Here is a 22,387-nt window from a genome sequence, read left to right on the forward strand (position 1 = left end):
AGGTGTTTTGAAATGGCAAGCTGGGCTATTAATGGGCCTCGCTGTGAGAGGAGGTGGCACTGGAGTCCCAGGGCTGCTTTCAGCTGTAACCATAGAAACCACATGCTTCCATAAGAAATGACCTCTTCTAGTTATTTTGTAGCTGCAGCTGCCATTGAATCCAAACAGTGTCCCTCTAACTCCGCTGATAAGATGTCAGCAACAGCAAGGTCATGGGTTGGATTTCAAGCACTCTAAAGTTTATCTGCATGCATGCTGTGTGAAAAAGAACTGATTACTGATCAATGATTGGTAGGTAGCCCACCAATCATTTTCGGTTACAGTACACAGTTCCACCAGCTTATCACCCTGAGAAACTGATTAGCAGAGTTGATGTTTGGAAGCATCCATGGTGTTGTTATTTTTTTGTGTGTCTGGGTAGATGCCTCAGTTCTTATTTGTTAACTAAAACATTGCACAATGCATTTAGGGCCTGATTTATTGCTGGAGAAGGCAGAAACGGATCCCTGCTCCCAGAGGTGGAGCCAAAGCTGTGATGTTGGATAAATCTGGCTGAGACATGTTACTCTGGAACTAAGCTCAATATTTTGCAGAATATCTGTGGATTTAAAGTTACAATGATAAAATAAGCCTGCATGTAATATGACTTGCAAAATCATCCATGAGATAAATAAATAATAAGCAATGGATAAGAAACTCACCAATACTCATTTTAAACCTGTAAAAACTCTCACTTGGTTTCATCCCCACAATAAAAAGACCAGGAAAGGGAACATCATGGCATTATAAGGACAGTTCTTTGTTGTAGCCTACACCTATATAGTTTAAATTAGTTGTTATTATATCATAACACATTTCAATTACTTTTTTGCATGAAAGTGAAAGGGTAGATCATATTTATTTTGCATCATACTTTTTTTCAGCCTTGTAACAACCAAAAATATGCATGATGAATCCAGAAAACTTTGCTTAGTTGCTACTAAATAGATAGACAGCTGGATGGCACCTTCATGGCATGGTTGAATCCACTTGCTCTAAAATAAAGTAGACTACTCTGCCCACCCCCGGTGAGCAATTCCAAATCTCTTCAAATGCCTCATTTATTCACATTTGATAAAGGTGCACTGTACTCCCCTGTAAACTGAAAAATGCTCTCTTTGGATGAAATGTGCCTGCATGGCATCAGTCCTGGAATCCGTTAATAGGCCTACATCATGGTAATCAAACATTTCTCCACAGTTGGTGTATGATATGAATATTTGTATAGGCTGTTTCATTCTTATTCAGCTGCTGGAATCATTTCAAGAAACATGAGCTCAATGGAGGAACATGAACCTACAATGTGTGCATTTATTAACATCAGACTTAACAACATTAGCTATGGATTCATTCAAGACAAACCTATGCTGACATCAACTGGCATTTCATACACATCATCTCACAGACATTACCGCGCAGTGCAGTGGCAGAACATATGAGTGAGATGGCTATATGTCTATTCTGATCGTGACCAAATGGCTACATCATTAAATTAGTCAATTCGCATAGTCAAATCGCTATGATTCTGATCAACACATTGGCTGATCAACACTATAGCATATTAAGACGCGTGTTGTTTGGGGTTTTCAAGAACTTGACATCACACGGGTCGGTCTCTCTCTCTCTATCTCTCTCTCTCTCTCTCTCTCTCTCTCTCTCTACCTCTCTGACTCTCGTACACAGCAGCCTACGAGAGAGCATCCCGTAATCAGGTCACATTTCACTGTGGACTCAGTATCCATCTCCTTGATCTAAAACAACACCTTTAACAACGTTCGTTTGTTGACCAAGCTATCATCAAGCACCGAACGATGGTGGAGGTCATCAATTTAAGGTGTCTTCTGGTCGCGGTTGTAATGATAAAAGCCTCTTCCGCGCAAGGAGAAGTGAAGACAGCGAAAGAAACCGGGAAAAAGGGGAATTTAATGGAAGATGAACAGTGGCTATCCACCATTTCCCAATACAGTCGGAAGATCAAACATTGGAATCGCTTCAGAGATGTAAGTTTGCGTCGTGCAATAGAGAGAAAATTGACTGTGAATTGTCCGAATATCCATAGCATTGCTGTGCTCAGAAGGGCAGCATCCCCTCCACGGCAAGTGTAGTGTTCATCTCCACAAGTTCATTAGCGCTTCTAAACGGAAACGTTGCGTTGTGGTCAAACACAACACCTTGTGCCTATTTTGTAGAATAAATTATTGAAGGAGACTGAGCATGTTGCTTTTGACAATGTTGTCTATTAACCTTCATATTTAAACCATAATTAACCTCTGTTTTGAAAAAGTTTTGACACGCTGTTCATAATTCAAGATATTCAAGTATCTTGTCTGCTCTGAATAGCATTCTGTGATTTGGGGGGTTTTGGTGTAGGTTTGGTTCAGTTGTGTCAATGTGCAATGGTCACCCCCTCTAAATTAAGCATACAGATTTGGAGAACAGAGTTCTACCATTTTCATTGAGAGATGTTCAGGAAAACAGTCGATTTGCAGGCTTTGTAGGAATATTATATGCCCCTAATTTATTACAAAAAGGCTGTCCTTGGAAAAAAGGGTAGGACTATTAATCAAAGCTTTGAGCGTAAAAAGATGTAGGACATGATTTTGATTATGAATAGGAACAAGATGGATTGTTGACTTGTTGTCTTCACAAAGGCATCTTTGAGCTCTGTTGTTTTCTGTGGCTGTTGTATGTAGGGGGATACTGCTGACTTTTCCTGGAAAAAGTGATGACAGATACCGTCCTAGATATGGTATCCCACTGAATGACACATATTTACTCTGTTTTTCATTTGGTAGCCATGGCACAGGTGAGGGGGTTGCCTTGTTGGATATGTATTTGTTCCTTTGATGGAGCTCTGAGGGCTGTCATATCCAGACTGGTCTGTGTTTGTGAAAGCAGAGAGGATTTCCAGAGGAGAATCATGCCATCTCTGTACATTTCCTCCAGAGACTGCTTTGATCTTAGAGGTTCATTTTAGAGAAGACTAGGTGGCATCTCTGTTGTAGTCCCAAAAGCCAGAAAATAATCTATTGTAACGTTGGTTAATGTTGATCACTTACAAGAAAGGTGCCTCATGTGTCTGAAAGCACATTATTCATCGGTCAAACTTTTGATAAACTTATTCATGAGTCAATCCCAGTCCTTTGGGGATTGCATGATTAATTTTTGTTTGTTTGTTTGTTTGAAATAATTTTGTGCTTTCTCCCCGGAAATCTTTCATCCCATCTCTATCATCATATAGTCAAGCATCAAAACCTTTATGAAATCCCTGGATATATTAAATGTTGCATGTTTTTGCATCTTTGAATTACTAGCAAAGCAACAAGAGCCTAAAATAGAGACATGCATATATCATCCTGCCTTGGGAATTCTTTTCCAGTATGAATACTTAATGTCTGTCCTTATATTGTCTGCTGCTGGATTTATTTACCATGACATCACTAGGTCAGTTTAGGGTATACATTATGTTTGCTGGCAGACAAACAATTTTGTGTGGCACATCAAAAGCCTCCTGTCTTACAAACGAATGTAAGCGAATGTATACTTAAAAATGCTATAGTGTTTTCATTCAGATAATGTTGCAAATATATGTTTATTAATATTTTTTTAATTAATATTTCTAGTTAATCTCAGTGTTTTACCCAAAGAATCAGTGTCAGTCCAGCAACTATAGTAAAAGATTCGTCATATTCTGCCCGACAATATCCTTTTTTCTTTGGGTAGCATATTATATTCCCCAGATGATATAATGCAGCCATATGAAGGAAGGGAACTTGGGCCAGGAGTAGTTATATATTCACTTAATTTAAAAACAGAAATAAAAGTCAAGGCTATTGCATTCACAGTGTTGTTACCATGGTCATTGTGGCAAAATGTATCTTTTATACATTCTTATGATCTGATATTTGCCATTTTCTTTTTCATGATGCTTTCGCAGAATTTTAAATATCATAGTGAGGATCACTCAAAAAGAACCAGTTATTTTTTAACAGAAATAAATATTTATTGTACCATTCTATAAGGTGAGCACAAATGAGCATCTCATACTCATAATGTAAAAGCATTCTAGCAGTTCAGATAGAAGAACTTTATCCAATTCAACTCCCTCTACCGTTAACCCCTCCGTGACATGGTATAAAGATTTTTTCTGAGAAAACTTTGACTGAATCTGTCATCTGTTCCACTGAAAACAAACAACCAACAGAGCCAGCCAACCAACTCTCTCTCTCTCTCTCTCTCTCTCTCTCTTGCAGTCTCTGTTGTGCAGAAGGAGCTCATTTAAAAAGCTGTGCTTCTCTTCAGCCAAAGAGAGGTTGTGTCGGCTTGCACCTGTTATTCCACCACTACATTTTTAATGAACCAAAAATGTTTCATGAGTATGCTCAAACGGTCTCTCGGTTCCCCAGTCATTATCATCTGATTAAAAATTCAGCATGGAAGAGATTAGGGTGGGGGGTTGGTGTTGTTGCTCAAGGGGAAGACTTTTCTTTGCTTGGATTTCTTAATTAAGAGTGGGGAGGTTTTTTTCCCAAGATGTCAGAATAGTGTGACAGTCTTTCTCAAATGTCTTTGTTGCTGTAGCAGCGTATCAGCTCGCTGCAGTTGAGTCATGGCATGCGGACATGAACCATTACAAGAAGAAGGGAAAAGCTCATCTAAGCAGCTAGGCTGGAGGCCAGAGCAACATCAGCTCATTCATTTAGGACCTTATCCTCACCCTCTGCATGGGATGGGGGAGTTCTGAATGTCAAACGCTTGGTGAGCACAGCTGCTGACAGGACTGACCACATGCACTCACTGTAGCTCCTGTCCTGTGTGTTAGACAGCAGAGCTCTGTGAGGTGTGGGCTGTGTGTCAGTGGAGGTGGCTCTGTCCCTGTAGCACCTGCGCAGCAGCCAGGAGATAATTAGGCATAATGCAATTTAAGACCAGGCAGCCAAGTTTGCTATTAAAGCCATGGTGTAGTCGTGTATTATTCACGGTCCTGCTCGCCAGAGCGAAATGGAACATAAGGGAAAGCTGTTGTCATTGACTACAACTACTGCTGTCCCATAATACCAGTGTTGTATGTGTGTGGTTCAGCTGTTTTTAAAGCCAGTGCTAAGGATGTGACCTCCTTGATGAACAAAGTGAAAAGTGTGGCCAACCCGCCTGAGGAGGCTTGATGTGGAGTACAGATGAAGCCTGTTCAGATGACATCTGACAAAGACAAGGAAAGCCATTGCTGCAGGACATCTAGGCCAGTGGTTCTTAAACTTTTTCTCTGACGACCCCCCAAAAAACATGGGCCAAGTCTCGCGACCCCCTTCTCTCTAACCGGCTGAATTTGGTTTTGAAATGTTGTGAGATGGGCGTTGGAAGCAAAGGCAGAAAATGTCTTCTCTCATATAGACTATGTCAACATCAAAGGCATTATGTCAATGGTAGCCTTTGACTAAAAGCCTTTACAAAAATGTCTTTAATCCAGACTGCAAATCATTTCGCGACCCCTCCAATATTTTTGGCAGCCCACCTGGGAGTCCCGACCCCCAGTTTGAGAACCACTGATCTAGGCTAACCACCAAAAGTGTAGGTGGACTCTAATTGAGTAGAGAGAGAAAAAAACAGCCTTTTATCGTCTACTCCAGAGGTACAGCCACTTCCTGTCCAATGGGAGGCTTTATCTTTGCAATGCAGGTGGAGAGAGTGGTGGGCCAGGCTTCTCTTGAGACTGCTGCAATGACACGGCTCAGTGCTCATTCTGCCATACTCTTGGAATATCAAAGTAGAAAAGATTTCTGAAGTAAAAAAAAAATATATCTATCCAAGAGTTATACTGTTGTCCTTTGAAAGAAGAAGAACAGAGAATTCCACCTAAACAGACTAACCTAAACTACTAAAAGACTATACTTCTAAAATAGTGGTGCAGTGGGGGTATGCACTACTAAATGCATTAAATAAATCATTTTAAACAGCACAGCAGTGGCACTTTAATTTTGTTGTTAAAGTTGTGTTCTGCATGTCATTTCAATTCCTTTTCTCCCAGTGTATACATTACAGGATGACATGTCACAATAGAGGTATTAGCGTTTGTCAGTAATTATTAGTGATTAATCAATTTGGTATTCTTGGCAAAACAGGTCCATTAATTTGGAACTAATCTGAAGCAGCATGCCTTACATTTTGCTTAGGAGTAAGACTTAAGTATTAGCAGGAATTATTGAATATTTGCCTCGAAATGCAAAAATCTTATTTCTCATAACAGATTCTGTGTGTTTTTGTCAGTTCTTAAGGCCTTGACTACATCTGTATCTGCATTGTATTTATTGATGCATTGTACAGGAACATACATCCTTCAAGATCCATCATGGATCATGGCGCAGCTGTGGCCTACTGGTTGTAACTAGAGGGTTGCTGGTTCGAACCCCGACCAGTCGGCACGGCTGAAGTGTCCTTGAACAAGGCACCTAACCCCTCACTGCTCCCCGACCACCACTGTTGTAGCAGGCAGCTCACTGGGCCGGGATTAGTGTGTGCTTCACCTCACTGTGTGTTCACTGTGTGCTGTGTGTGTTTCACTAATTCATGGATTGGGATAAATGCAGAGACCAAATTTCCCTCATGGGATCAAAAGAGTATATATATATTATATATATATAGCCTGGCTCTTTGGCCTGCACCATGAATGAACCATCTCTCTGTCCTTGTGGCTGACATGACCTTGTATAACAAAATTGGCATTCCCCTGGGCCAGCGCCTCAGCCTGATGCCAGGTATGGGCCATAAAGTCCAGGATGGGGGGTGGTGATCACAAGTGCATTCGAGTAATGGTGTGGTTTTCATATGGTTTCCACCATTCACAAAGCCACTTTAGACTTGATGAGATAGTGAGAGTGTAGTTGTAAACATGGTTTTTCAATTGGCAATAAAAAATGAGCCGCACACATTGCAGATGACACTGCAGTTATATGACCAACACGTTTCCACATGCCTCATAATGCATTCAAATTAGTACTAAAAAATATGCTCATTTGAGAAAACACATAAAGCTCACATAGAAATAAAAATCATTCACAGTTATTCATTTAAGGGTGCCCCCCTTTACATTTCTCATTTATATGGAAACAACATGTGCTCAGTATCCAAGAAGAAAAATGTGTGTGTGCTGATGACTGTGTCATGAACAGCTGAGTGAGTATGAGATGGCGTGAGGGTGCTTTTCTGAAATAGAAATGACTCATCTGTTTCAGGGCACAAGAGACCTTGCCAAACTTTAGTCATGATGAAGACCACTAAATAGAAAACATCTTCCCAGTTCTCGCAGGGTGATAAGCAAGTTGCTGTGGGATAATACAGAATGCTCTTTGGGATGAATGTTGAAAGGCAATTCCTGCAGGGTGAATAAGGATTCTACCATTTATTGTTTGAATATCTCATTTACAGTTCATATACTGGCAACTTTATACCTCTCATTTATCTGAGGTTGATGTAAAAGTTAGGTTACAATGTCAGTTACCAATGGCAATGATTTATGGAAATAATGTTTTATACATTATTGGCTTTTGTACAACAGCATGCAATGGCTCTGATTTTAATATTCTCTCCATTGTATCCTACTACCCTGTACATAACCACATTACAGAGATTCTGCAGAGCTATAATCACTCATGTAAACTCTATTGACACACACTTTCAGCTGTGAGCCAAAGAGTTGGGTGAAAATGACAAATGCCATGCACTCTCCATACAGCAGGCCATACTGACCAGACCTCTGAAGCCCAGTCCAGTTTGCGGAGCGCCTGTTTGACACACTCAACAGTTTCATTATGGGGATCTGGAGGATTATCAAACCATCAATCAGCTTTCTCTGGCCGGGAAGGGGGGTAACAGTCTGCCATGTCAGATGCTGTGAGGGGTTGGTCTACAGGAGGCTATGCAGATCTTGCTAAGGAGTCTGTAGATGCTGTCAGCTCCTCTGTGCAGCATAGTCTCTGAATGTGTCATTAGTCCACCTGTCTCTAGCTCAACCATGTGGAACAACAGTTACCTACATTCCTTACAAATACACATAAACCGGATCTGTAGAAGATTTCTCAGCAAACTGATTGAACAATATATCTGTGTGTTTTATTTTGCTCTTGCTGATCTAACAAATGAGCAGCGGGCTCTCTGCTGGCACACTGAGAATGCAGTTGCCTTCTGCAGGCATGACTGCTTTGCTCCCCAGAAGCGCATGCAGCCCTCCGTGGCTTCCTCTGAGCTGGGCTGGAGTCCAGAGCTGAGCCTGTCAGGGCCTGGGGTGGCTCTGCAGAACGCCACTGCATCTGCTGTCTGTGGATATCATGATGATGCTGCATCCATGCACTGCACTGCACTCTACGTAAGCCACAGAGCTGGGGGGGGGGGGGCTTGAGAGTGACAGCACTCCAGCAATCCTCTGAGGCCGATGTCTTTATTTTGCTTTATAGGCATACAGCAGGTCTTGAAACAGAATGGACATTTTTATTCATCCAAATATTGCTTGGTTGGTGTACAGTTAGTAGCATTGGTTTCATCAATAAATCTTCACTTCAATCACCAAACTGCACTGATCCCAGTTGTGAGACTATGTCATTTCTTATTGTATATCACTTTGGTCAACTGTTATAAACATGACTTGACTTGACTTGACTTTCTTGGGCTTTGGAGTCAAAAGCCATACTCATGTTGAGCATCAGTTTGAACTTTCTGAATGAGCTGCATGGCACAGTCTCAGCATTTTGGGAATGTTATGTTCAGACGAGTGTTTTACACGGCATTTGAAGCTGTAATCCTCCCCATCAAATAGGATATTCTTATCTTTCGTGTCTGAGACACAGAGTGGTTATTTTGTGCTCCTGTCTCAAGAAGGCATAATCTGAACCCGTTAGGGCATGCAAGGATACTTGCAAATGTACAGCTTAACTTTGTGCCAATCAAGGAAATTATTACCTTAGTGAAGGAGGCCTTATATTAAGATGCTAGAACGTGGCTCTTTTTTATGAGCAAGCCTTATTGTGTCATGTTTTATGGATTCCTCTGAGATCTTTTCAGTGATGTATTTCATGTGATGTTAACAACATGGATATCATTAAAGTTCTCAATTTTAAACTTTAGATTTATTGTGGGGTAACTAACATAAGCCAAGTAAACAGTTTATTCATCTTGTTTACACAGTATTTTTTTTATCCATTTCTAATAGATATGGAAGGAGCTCTAACTTGCAATTGCAATGGTTGAAAACCCTATTTTGTGTAAAGAGCAGCCTTTCTGTAAAGCACATTGTCTGAACAAGCAGAATAATTTGCAGAAAGAGCCATCATCAGATACTGGAAAAATAGCACAAAGAGTGCCACGCACTATGAACAGTGTGAATATAGTGTGAACAGTCAGAATGATGCTGCCTCTATTGAGGCACTGTCTTTAGAGCATAACAGAAAATACAAGGGAATTCTTGGGAAGAGTGGACGTGTATGTCCGAGTACGGCTAATACATGACTCATCTCTCTCTTCTCTCCTCTCTTCCTTACATGTGTCTCACGATTCTTCAGGAAGTGGAGGTCAGTAAATATATACAGTATTTTCTAAATATGCTCAATCACTTCATAATTCTATGATAGCCTATTTAATAATAAGAGTTTGGAAGACTCTTTTTTCTCATTTGTACAATAGCTAAACACAAAATGGCACTGAAGCTAGTATTATGTCAGATCTTTGACAGCGCTTTACTGTTAAACTCCAGCACCTCATAAGAATGACATATATTAACATTCGTTCAGCACTCTAAAATGACATTAAACTATGGTACTCCAATTAGAAGAACATGCTTAGCTGCAGGCACAGATTTGCTTCTTCCTGTTCCTCCCATTGTGTTCAATACTGTCTGAATGTCAGTGTTTCCTTCTCTCCTTCCCCCAGGACGACTACATTCGATCATGGGATGCAGGTCAGGTTTCAACTGAAAGTAAGTCCTTTGTATGGAGCCAATTCTGTTTTCTGTCTAAGGATTTAGAATGCAAACAATGGTAAGCTTCTATGCCTCTAATCATGGGGAGAGAGAGAGAGAGAGAGAGAGAGAGAGAGATGTGGATAGCATATGCTGAGTGAGGTGTGTGCCAGAGAAAACCAGGACCTAGCAATGTCTAATAACACAGTGCACATCATAGGACTATGGTATGCTTTCACATGAGGCAATCAATCACATGATGAGGCAATTTGACACTGGTAATTGCAGCAGTAATCAACACCCACCACCAGCAATCTCACACATTCAGTTGTGTCGGTGCCTCAGTGAATACACAGTAATGGGTGGAGCTTTAGTAGTATAGTATGCTGTGTATGTTGATACAACAATCAAAAGGTCTCCATATCTATAGCAACAGTACTACTAAGGACTAATTAAAAAATATATTTCTTTATATTTATTTGAATAAAACATACATGTATTTCTCCATATTTCTTTAGATCACCGTATTTCTTGCAAATCACATCTTTATGTATGACCTTGTTTGCAGTTTTAAGGGGTGAGGGTTAGGCCTGAAGAAACATGCCAAAATAGATGTCTAATTGTTCCCCTTATACATTGCCAAAATACAATTGTTACAGGTCCAGCAAGAGTTGATATTTTAAAACAAAAACAAAATGTATGAATTATGATAGAGAGATATAAGTTATACAAGCTGTATCTCCATGTTAACTCCTTTTTACCAACCTCAAATCAGTATCCTCTGTCCTTGGTGTACACTGAACATGAAGTCCTCAGAAGAGAGGAAGTCCATTAGCAAAAATCTTCAGATGTAATCAGTGGGTAATTGCCAGCTCTACCGAGGTCCTGCTAAGAGCCCTGAGGGCATGATTTAGAACTGAGTGACACTGGCATTCTTCCTGTGAAACAGAAATCCACTTACATGAGAGATTGTGAGTGTGACTCTCCCAAAAGCTCTCAGAATTATGCTCATCTCAAGCACATCATAAAGTTTTTTGAATAAATTCTAGGCTTTGCAATGGGTTTTGATTTTAAAACAGCTCAAAATGAATCACTCAGTAATAAAGAGGTGTTGCTTCTTTTCTGAGAACCCATATTAGGAAAAAACAAGGCAACTGTATCCTTCTAATATTTCTGCAGTCATAATATTAGTTAACTTTGCTTGGCCACTTATAGCAGAGTTTCCCTACACTCTGCCTCAAGTCATTTGCCCTCGCAGGGATGGCTGGGTAGGAGCCGTTGGGATGCAGCATTTTAATAACATTGATCCCCTCAGCACTCAACACAAGGAGACCCATTCACCTCAGCCCATTGATCTGCCCTCTTCTCCATGACAGAGTTAATGAGGCAGCAGAGGAGGACAGCTGAAAGATTTGTCACATTCAGACATGACTAAATGAGTGTGATGTCTGCCCACCAACATCAGTGGCCCCTAGGTCTTGTTAGCACATCTGAAGAGGGAGGGCCGGACCTGTGTGTCCAGTGGTATGACTCAGTGGTCCTTCTGTTCTCCAAAGCGACATTGCTGTTCTTGTACAACCATGAGGTTAGATGCAGTGATATTTTGTTTTTGTTTTATTTTCATGTTCATGCTGTTGTGGTGAATTTCCCCTGTCTTCAGAGAATCTCATGTCCCCATATTACAGGTATTGACATGCTCTCGCTTCCAGAGTAATCATCCCCACAGTCCCACATTGCTTGTGCATTTTGGGGAACCAGATGTGTGAGGCATCCACTGTATGACCTCATCTATGGATGCTGACAATGTTGCTTGTCCTACATACACAAAGCTTTAACAGATCCTCATGAAAGCTCATTATGCTGGTTTAAGGATGTTTATCAGGCTGATGCAATTGCATGCCCATTCTCTGGTCATGCAGTAAAGCTCAGGCTTGTATGGGAGAGAACATGGAGACCATTTTACAGTAGCCCCATCATGTAGGCTTTCCAGCCAGCTTCACCTTCCTCCGCATGAGAGGTAATTCTCCCTTTGACAACGCAACGCACCACTGACGATCGCATGTAAACAGCGGATGAAGGAGGTGGTGTGGGTCGGAGTGGAATTGGTGGTCGACACGGAATCTGTTGGGATTTCCAACTCCCATAAGCTAGATTTGGCACGAGCGCAGTGTGCAGGGAGCCTAATTACGTGTTTCATGAGAGGCAGTGCTGCGTGTGCGCTCAGGAGACAGAGAGCAGCAGAGGGAGAGTGGTGAGAGGGCTTCTCTATTTTCAAAAGACATGATGGAGCACACAAATCACCTCGCAGAAATAGTCTCTCGGTGCCTGGAAATAGTGGTGGTGGTGGTGGTGCCATGTTGCTATGGTAACGGCATCATACTGTTTTACTCTAATCCTCTTGAGACTGTTATGTTATTATGAGGCTCGTGCTTTTACACAATGACACTGTATTCATCCATCAAATCAGAGATGTTTATAGAAAAGAAGAAGAGGTTAATTCATAACGCTTTTCATCTAGGAGAGATGATGTAATTGTCAGGTTGGCATCTGAGTTTATTTACTGTACACGCTGGATGGTCACAAGGCATAGGCCTCTTGTGTGTTCCTTCACTGGCAAACACTATCAGAAGAGATCAAAACAGAAAAGTATCACAGGGGATAAATCAGGGCCTTTCCAATCGTATTATGCAAGAGTTTGAAATGAAAAAAGCTCTAATATTTGTGCTGTATACAACATTTTTCCACCAGGATTTACATCCCAAATCAGATTTTCACTTTTGAAGGTTTGCCATTTTGGATAATCCCGTCATTATTTCAGTATTACTGAATTGTTTTGTGTGATTCAAATGATTGATGTCAGTATACTACTGGTTAATGGATTTCAAGGATTCTAGTAGTTGTTTATGTCAGACACATATATTGTTTGTTGGGTGTGCTTTGCCCATTTACTTCTTGAGTATTTGCTGTGAAGCTCCACCTATACAATCCACTTCCTCTACCGAGCTGACTGAACCCCCTCCCTCAGTGGTGTAAAGATTTGCACATACGAGTCAAGTTATCTCACAAGCACACGCCGTCATGGTTACATATTGACCATCCTCGCTCAGGAGTAAGAAGAGAGGAGTGGGAGGTAGCATGCAGCCTCACTGCCACTGGAGCTCCCAGCAGGCATCCCTGACATATTACACACGCTCCCATTCTGAAGGAGGGAGGGAGGGAGGGGAGGGGAGGGGAGGGGGAGGATGAGTCTTCCTGGTCCCTGATGGATAAAGGGAGAATGGATTGCTTTTCTTAAGCTGAATCTCTCTCTCTTTCTCTACCGATCCCTAGATGTGGACACCACAAAGGAGCCCTGTCAGAAAGTAAAGTGTAGCCAGCACAAGGTTTGTGTGGTTCAAGGATTCCAGCGTGCTGTGTGTGTGAATCGCAAGAAGCTGGAGCACAGGTGAGTGCCATCCACAGGTCAGAATTAACATGCAGACTGTACACTGTTGTCTACACTCATCAGTCCAGAGTAAATTAGAGCTCGCTGGCTATTTGCTTTCTTGTAAGATAGCTACTGCTGAATCCGTAACTAGCACTCACCCATCAAGTGCCGAGAGAGGAACATAAAAAGCAGAAGGGAGGGATGGCAGAGCTCATTATCAGGCACAATCTTTTTTACTGATATCTAAACCTGGTGCTGATTTTCGCCAGTGGCGGCTCCTCCTCAGTTAAAGCCTCTTTTCCTACACTCAGCCCTGAGGTCTTTAATATCCCACAAGGCACCTCTTTTAGAATACCTTTGAGGCTTGCCCATGGGATCCTTCATTATTTGCTCATTCTTAATTACACAGTCAATATTCAGAGAACAGAACTCATTTACATAACATCCCTGCTCAATAATGGTTCTATCATGAGATATAATTGTGAGTAATTATGGGACGGTTTTGCCCAAAGTCAAAATACCCCTTCTCAATGGACATTGGAAGATTGTGTCCAGAGCTAAAGCTTTGATAAAAAAAATCAGTGGTAGTAGTGAAAGGAAAGCACCCAGTGGTATAGTGGGCTAAGATTATTTATAGGTCCAAGCTGTTCGCTAATTTGATTTCTTGCTACTCTGTGGGCTGTGTTAAAAGTGGTACTGATGAGCTGCTGTTTTGTGTTTGCTTGTTTCCCATTCCCTGGTGTCCCACAGAAGTAAAGTTCCACTGGTGAAGTCTGAGCGCAGCTGTAGCACATGCCCTGTGTCCACGTCGGGCCCTGTGTGTGGCTCTGATGGCCATAACTATGCCTCCCAGGTAAAGCACTGCTGTTGTACCTTCGGTTTTCTATACACCCCCCTTTTCTCTCTTTGACCATCATGCAGTCCATCCCCACACTCACCCACACCTTTCTCATCTTGCTTATATGGACAAACCCTTTATTCTCATTGCTGGGCTAATATTATATTATACAGTAAGTGTGTGATACGTTATTGTATGTCATTCATATAACTGTAAGGGCCCATAATATTACAGGTACCTTGCACATTGCCTTGTTTTAGCCGCCTTGTCTTAGCCGTGCCTTGTCTTAGCCTTGTCTTAGCCGTGCCATGTCTTAGCCTTGTGTTAGCCGTGCCTTGTGTTAGCCGTGCCTTGTCTTAGCCTTGTGTTAGCCGTGCCTTGTCTTAGCCTTGTGTTAGCCGTGCCTTGTCTTAGCCTTGTGTTAGCCGTGCCTTGTCTTAGCCGTGCCTTGTCTTAATACATGTGCCATCTTTTTTCCTCACTTTTCTTTCTCTCGCCCTTTTCCTCTGTCTACAATATCCAGTGAGTCAGCATGTTCTCCCAACAATATAAGAAACTGGGACCCTTGTATAGATCTTTAATGGTTGTGAGCTCACCATAGACTGTCTCTACAGCTCTGTGAAAACAAAATGTATAAGGACTTGGTTCAATGAGAGCTCATTTAATTGAAAAGTATAAAGCACAGACACTGGAGGCACACATAATAGCTTTGCACAGTAGGCCTACAAAAACTCCCCTCATAATGACCTAGCCCTTTTAATAGAAATGAGTGCTATAGCTTCCAGTTACCAACCCATCTACAGACTGTTACAAACATTGCTTAAAAAACTGATGATAGCATATTATGCTCTTCACAGTACCCAAGAATTACTGGTGAGAAAGCCCACTGTGGACACAACACTGGCCACCTCACAGTACAATAGTATTGCTTTGGGGTTGTCCTTGCCCACATCTCCTACAAAAGCCCTGTGCTGGCCCAGCCGTGGAGGGCTTGTTGTGGACCACACATACTGAAGGCCAGCTCTCAAAAGGCTCATTTGGTATTTGTATAGGCTTTCTCTTGTCTATATTGCCCACAAACCAAATCCACCATGTGGACAGGTTTGGCAGCGGTTACAATGGGGATTCAGAGGCGCAGAGTTTTTTCTTGTGCAGATGGCGTGCGGTCCTGTGTTGAATTTGTGAGTCAGACTGGACTGCAGCAGAAGAGAATGCACAAAGAGCGGTCATCTGTTTATGTTTCATGTCTTCTACTGCTGACCTTGTTGAAAACGTGAAGTGGTGAGGGGAAATTATGTTTCATCACCGGTCATCAGCCAACCATGGTGTCTCGTCTAAGTGAGCTGTTCTCCCCTGCAGTCACCTCTATAAATATTTGAGCTGCTATTATAGCTCTAAGTCACTGTGCTGCATTCAGGAGGATTAATGGCACTTAGTATTATGCTCGTGGTCAGGTGTCACGGCTGGAGCACACCTCTGCATGGGGTCGCTTCTTTTCACATGTTGTATGTTTTGACAGTGTGATCTTTTGTGTGTGTGTGTGTGTGTGTGTGTGTGTGTGTGTGTGCACATGTGTGTGTGTGTGTGTGTGTGTGTGTGTTTGCTTGCAGTGTAAACTGGAACAGCAGGCTTGCCTCACGGGGAAGGAGCTGAGCGTGAAGTGTTCTGGTTCCTGTCCCTGTGCCACACCTGCCCCTCCCACCGATAGGAGCGACAGCAGCAAACACGGCAAGTCCACGACACCAGCGGCCTGCTGGAGGAAGATATGTGCTTATCGCTCTCAGCCATTGTGCTACCTTTGTATTGTGACCTCATACACATATCTCTCCTGCAGCCTAGGAACAGATTGTACAGATCACAACCTAGTGCAGACTTCTCAAATATGTGCTCATTTTAGTCCAAATAAAACATGTGAATACTCTGCATATGCAGGTCTGCTTAACTTATTGACATATAGACAAACACATTGTATATATATTACATACATTGTACACTAGTATAGTGTGTTGTAATACTCTATGGCACTCTGTGCTGTGAGGCAAAACAAACATCTCCCTCCTCTTCTCTATTCAGTCTCTAACACACATCTACTCTTCCCCTCTGTCTCTTGTCTAAAGAGATATCTGTGATCACTCCGGCTGATATATTAGATGAACTGTAAATGCCACAATGTCCAATTTCATGGGACAAGATGAACCCTGACAATGGGAGATTGAAATTACACACAATCACAGCTTAATGGCTAAGCAGATTTTGTACGATATTAAATTCCTGGCTGGTATTTTCTGATGAGGAGTGGTAGAGCCTTGTGTCAGATGGAGGTTACAACAGGACATGCTCCTCTTGTGTTCTCCCCCAAAGTCCTCCTACATCCCAGATCCCACTTGAGCTCGGAATAGAGTGAACAACACTGTTGCACTCACTCTCTCTGTCTCCTTTGGTTTTGCAGACAAGGTTGCACAGTTCTGTGTTTTTTTTGTTTTTATCTCGATTCTCTCTCCCTCTCTGTCCCTGTCTCCCCACTCCACCCATCAGAGAGCTGTACAGGGCAGGACCTGGCTGATTTGGGCGATCGGCTGCGGGACTGGTTCCAGCTGCTCCAGGGCAATGCCAAACAGAACTGGACAGGCAGCCCAGCAGCAAGCTCTGGCTCCGGTGAGAAGGCCACACATTGGGGGCACACAGTCCATGCCAGTAGCCCTCTCCCTCCTCCTCTCTCCTGCTCCGTCTCTTTCCTCTCCTCTCACTCCATCATTGAATCTAGCCATAGCCTGCAGTTTACCCCACCATTGTAATCCATTTGAATGTGTTCTACAGACATACATTCATACTAAACTAAACTAACTAGCTAAACTAAGCTAAAACTATGATCATAAAAATGTCGAAGTTGGAATGAAACATAAAGCAGTCTGTAGCTGTCACAAACTGTAATAGGGTTTATTTTACAGTGACAAACAGCAGTGCTATTGTTTCCAGTCATAGACAGGAGCCTGGTAGCCACCTGCAAGGACTCCATCGGTTGGATGTTCTCCAAGCTGGACACTAGCGGGGACCTCTACCTGGACCAGGCTGAGCTGGCTGCCATCAACTTGGACAAGTATGAGATGTGCATCCGACCTTTCTTCAACTCATGCGACTCTTACGGCGACGGCAGAGTGTCCCTGGCTGAGTGGTGCCTGTGCTTCTGGAGAGAGAGTGAGTCCCTGGCCAAGGCCAACAATCATGTCACTTTCAGAACTGATTGAACCCCCACACTGTACTGTCAACACAGAACATGAGTTCAGAGGCTCTCCCTGTAAGAGGAGAGGTTAGCTATGGCTAGAAGGGATGGATTAGTTGGAGTACTTTTATTTCCCTCACCTGAAATGAGTAATAGATGCCAACTCTGGAAGACTACATGTATCCCCCACATCAGCAGAATTCATTTAGCCTCCAGTGTATTTATCTTAATTGGTTTTCTAAATATACTCAAACAGTGAGTGAGAAGTTGAACCATATGTGGTATGTTTGGATTACAGTAATCCAGTGCTTTCATCTCCTTCTGCCTCACACCAACCCCCTCCAGACAGAGAATGGGAAAGGGGTGGGACATGTGCCACAATTTGATTTACTTTTGGTTGTTGATCTCTTATTGTGAGTGATTCTGAGAAAACTCTCCATGCAATTGAAAAAAGATAAGCACTTCTACCAAGAGATCTGCTTTAGCGGCTAAAGTGTTATTGCTGTGTGCACAAATATGTGTGTGTATGCATGCTTGCCTCGTTCAACTTAAGACATGGATGTGTTTGTGTTTGTGTAAGTGTGTGTGTGAGAGTTTGTATGTGTGCCCACATCTCCCAGCGCGATGTGAGTCTCTGACATATGCCCCACTCCTGCTCTCCATGGAGTGGAGTTAACATGTCTGTGTGACCGCGGCCAGTATCCTGGGTCGTGTTTGATGTGATTCTGTGTCCAGTCAACCCCTCTGTCTCCTCCCTCCATGACCCAATGATGGACACTGCTCCTCGGGCTCGTGTCATGTACCATATTCCCTGTGTACTTCTGTTGCTTGGCGACATCACCGGTGCTGAGCAGAAACAATGTGCCTGTATGTTGTTGACAGCCTGCCCGCCTCTGCTCACTGGGGGACTGTACTGGGCACTAGAGCAGAAATTCTGGCCATGTTTCTGATCTGACTTTACCAGCAGGGCTAAGACTGCGTAATGGAGCTTTTTTTAACTTGTGTCTGCGGATGTTTACTAGTTAGTTTATTATTGACGATTTTTATTCATGTTGAATGGCTGCCCTTACCCATCTTACCTGTCTTCTAGACCTAACGAAGTGTTCTAACTGAAATCCTATAGGGTGATATGTGAAGTGCGCTGATTCCCTGCTCTGAACACTGGGATTGTTTTGCCATCCACAGAGCCTCCCTGTCTGGCTGAGCTGCAGAGGATCCAAGTGCAAGAGGGTGCCAAGAGAAAGCTGGGTAAGTAGGAGTCCACAGAGGGAGAAGCATGATGGAGCAGAAACCATCCCAAGTATCTAGGGCACTAGAAACACACCTGTGTATTTGTGAGGTGGCGTCTGTGTGTGTCTGAGTGATATGGGGGAGGGAGGCCAGGACAGAAGTGGAAGTTGGAAGGAAGATAGCGTGGAGGTGAACAGAATAGAGGAGGGAATACAGCTACTGGGCCTCAGAGGGAGAGGAAGAAAAAAGGCATGGATACATTAGACAGAGAAACCGGAAACTGAGATAAGCAACATGGAGAAGAGAAGAACAGCACTAAAAGAAAGAGAGAGAGAGAGAGAGATAGAAAATGCAAAACGAAGAGATGGAGAGCCGGCGCCTCTGGCAGGAGTCAGTGGCGGAGGAGTTTCATTAAACAGATGACAAGCACGCGGCTGGGATTATGGCCTAATCAGGCCTGGGGATTAGAGTGCGCGGCTGGCAGCAGCCTCGGCGCTTTATATTTGGCTCGGCTGCACGCCGGACTCTCCAAGGACATGCCACAGATGCGCCGCCCCGCTAGCATCCATGCCCAGCGCCGACCACACCAAACGGAGATGCTCTCTGATACTTCATAAAGAACCTTGACAAGACCAATAATCTTCCCCTGACGGATAGCTTTGGTTTTGAGTGAGGATGACCCTGGCTGGTAATGGCTTGTCATGTTCCAGCACATCTGCTTGTGTCAGTGTAGAGTCACCTCATTCCTGTCCCTCAAGGCTCCTCAAGGTTACACGTGCCCATCATCAGCGTCAGAGAGCTGCCCCATGATTAACCACTACCACTACACAAAGTCATCTGCAGTCTCCACTGGATTTATATTATGCATATTTATTCATAGACTGGGAGACAGCCGGTGTAACATCTCAATGTATTATGTATATTTAACTTGTATGTATGATCTGTCACAGATACATGTGTATTCATGTGTGTGTGTGTTTTTCTGTGTGTCTGCGTATGCTGCCGTAAATAACAAGTATGTGTTGTGCTTGTGTGGGGCGCTTTTTGATCAGGAACCTACATCCCCAGCTGTGATGAGGATGGCTACTACCGTAAGCTGCAGTGTGACCAGAGCCGAGGCCAGTGCTGGTGCGTGGACCAGCACGGAGGGGAGCTAATGGGCTCCCGCATCCATGGCAACCCGGACTGTGGTAAGACAGGCAGGACACTGGGCAGCCTCCCACAGACCCAGTACAACACCCCCTTTTTTCTCTGGACAGGGCGGCTATCCACCAAAATATCGCTCTGCAGTCAAACACAGGACCAAGTGCCACATTCAGTTTAGCCAGCTTAATTTGCATACTAAAAGACTGGTTGTCTCTCTGATAAAGAGCTTCTTTCAAGATTAATTACAACTGGCTGCACTGGACCTGCAGGTGATGAAAATGAAAGCCCCTGGCTAGGTTTAAAACTAAGACTGAAAACCACGAAATCAAAGGCATGCCTCTTGTTTGCTGTTGGCCCCTGGCTAATTCATGGTGTGTTAGGCATAGAGTAAAGACCTTATTGCAATTTCTATTGCTATTATATTTTTTTGCTGCAATAGCAACAATCCTGTTTACCCACATCCTCCTCCTCTCTCCTTCTCTCTCCTTCTCTCTCTAGATGAAGTGGTGGCGTACTCTGGAGATTTTGGCAGTGGGGTGGGTTGGGAGGACGAAGAGGAAAAACAAGAAGCAGAAGAGAACGCTGAAGAAGCTGAGGAGGAAGAGGAGGAGGAGGAGGTGGGAGAGGTAGACGATGGAGGATACATCTGGTAGAAATTCCAAATGGCTGCTTGACATAACCCAGCTCTCTGTTAGTGAGCGATAAAGGGACAGCTCTCAATCTCTTGACACAAAATGATGGTTGGGAAGTGATTGTCTGGACATCTTTCTACAACACTCAAGAGCAGCACGGGTGGGTCTGGGGTCGGGACATAGGATAGTTACACTGGAAATAGGATACAGGAGAAAGAACTTCAATATGTTTGTCTTAAATTCTTGTGAAACTTCATGACTTTAAATTGTAATTTATGTGCAAGATGTTTTTTCCTCTTGCAACTGTCTTTAGAAGCCTCTACCACTGAATCAGACCCTTACACTTGGTATTTTACACTCCTAAAGGAGCTATGTGGAACTCTGTAGGATTCAAATAGTCTTGACCGCAACCACACAACACTCTTTCATTGACTTGCATTGTGTTTAATACAGCACCACACATGGTACAAGTGGTATTACAAGAGAGCAGGCCTGACACTCACTACTCTCTTCACATTCTGTTGCTATCTCTAGGTCATTTTGAATGTTTGAAACAAAAAACTCCACATAGCACCTATAAAGAATTTTGTTTTTGTAGATTGCAGTACGCTTATTGATTGATTGGAGACTATTAGAGTTCTGTACAATTATGACACCAAAGTGTAAGTACCGGTCTTATGACAGGAGGGCTCCACTGTCTGAACAGTTCTTATTTACAACCCCAGCACACAGCATACCCTTTACATATGCCCTGTTAATGATACCTTAAATATCACAGATACATGTTGGTTCTCAAACCTTCATAACTGTTTTCATGAAAGACATCCATCACATTTGTATTAGGACTTCTAGTGTACCAAAAGTGAATTGTCATTATGCTCTACAATAAAGAGCCAAACATCAGTGTGGACCTCTATGTTGCTGTCAATTTTCAAATCCTGATATGCTTTTGAAGTCCAACAGTGCAGGTTGGCTTCCTCAATGATAATCTAGTGACACAGGTGTATGGAATGGTTTGGGACAACAAAAACCTTGAAATTGTGTAACCTAGAATGCCGGAATCACGTTTATTTAGTTTTTATGTTCATAAATAAGAGTAACATTACAATTTGAAGAAAGCATCCTTGTTTGACGTTTTGTCACTGAGGGGATTCTATTTACTTTTCTTACCTCAGCAATCAACTCAAATCTAGCATTTTCTCTCCAAACTTTTGCATGCATGTAGGTCTCATGGAGGCTATTCTCTCTAAATGATTTGACATGGTGTGCCAGATATAGAATATCTGCTAAATCAGTTTCAAGACATTCGATCAATATCCTACTGTAACTAAATGAATCATAACTTTTAAGTCAGCCTCGGTTATCTACTTCAGTCCAGGCCATTATTTGCTTTCAGATAGAAAGCAGGCTATTCACACATCTCAGTTTCACTCTGATAACAGCATATTGTAATGCAGCTTTGCATTGAAACAGAATACCTACATTAGAGTCTGAATATTTGAGATAAAGCTTCATATTTACATATTTAATCTTTCAAACCAAAAAGGGACCAATTCTTCCTATTTGACAGATGACTGTGTTTGTTTACACCTACAACAAAAATGGCATCTGTGTTTGAGATACTGGTGACACAAAACAATTCTAAGTCATTTAATTGCTTTGTAGCTTTGTAACTGGCTGACCATGAATGAAAGTGAACCCAGAGTGTCTCTGGAAGAGGCCGTGTTGGTTCCGGTGCTGGCCTGTATGAATATAAAACATACTATATTTTTCACAAACCTTTGGGGTGAAATGACCCTCACTTCTTCAGATTGGTTAAATTGACAATTCACGTTCATGTTTACTGGATTAGAAAAAAAGAGAATTGTAAAATGGTCTAGCATGTTAAGACTTTATGGAAATGTCCTCACAC

The 22,387-nt window shown here is 42.6% G+C and overlaps 1 protein-coding gene and 1 long non-coding RNA gene across 2 annotated transcripts; one reads left to right on the forward strand and one right to left on the reverse strand.

Moving 5' to 3' along the window:
* The first annotated feature begins 1,691 nt into the window (after nucleotides 1–1,691).
* spock2 (SPARC (osteonectin), cwcv and kazal like domains proteoglycan 2) lies at nucleotides 1,692–21,378 on the forward strand. The gene is made up of 11 exons (XM_042066059.1): nucleotides 1,692–2,039; nucleotides 9,588–9,596; nucleotides 9,955–10,000; nucleotides 13,313–13,427; nucleotides 14,160–14,262; nucleotides 15,858–15,975; nucleotides 16,783–16,902; nucleotides 17,224–17,442; nucleotides 18,653–18,715; nucleotides 19,750–19,887; nucleotides 20,342–21,378. The coding sequence occupies exons 1-11, from the start codon at nucleotides 1,851–1,853 to the stop codon at nucleotides 20,494–20,496; spliced, it is 1,275 nt and encodes a 424-aa protein (XP_041921993.1). The 5' UTR covers nucleotides 1,692–1,850; the 3' UTR covers nucleotides 20,497–21,378.
* Nucleotides 9,137–11,049, reverse strand: LOC121685519. The gene is made up of 2 exons (XR_006023378.1): nucleotides 10,748–11,049; nucleotides 9,137–10,036 (listed from the first exon to the last, which is right to left on the reverse strand). It is a non-coding gene; the product is annotated as an uncharacterized LOC121685519 (long non-coding RNA).
* Nucleotides 21,379–22,387: the final 1,009 nt, after the last annotated feature.

The sequence above is a fragment of the Alosa sapidissima genome, chromosome 16 (genome assembly GCF_018492685.1).
Source record: "Alosa sapidissima isolate fAloSap1 chromosome 16, fAloSap1.pri, whole genome shotgun sequence".
NCBI classification, from domain to species: Eukaryota; Metazoa; Chordata; class Actinopteri; order Clupeiformes; family Clupeidae; genus Alosa; species Alosa sapidissima.

Excerpts from the sequence above, each read along its gene's own strand:
- spock2 (XM_042066059.1), top strand. The coding sequence starts at position 1,851 with ATGGTGGAGGTCATCAATTTAAGGTGTCTTCTGGTCGCGGTTGTAATG. Across the intron at positions 10,001-13,312 it reads AGGTCAGGTTTCAACTGAAA|ATGTGGACACCACAAAGGAG; the intron begins GTAAGTCCTTTG and ends ACCGATCCCTAG. Across the intron at positions 16,903-17,223 it reads AGCAGCAAGCTCTGGCTCCG|TCATAGACAGGAGCCTGGTA; the intron begins GTGAGAAGGCCA and ends TATTGTTTCCAG.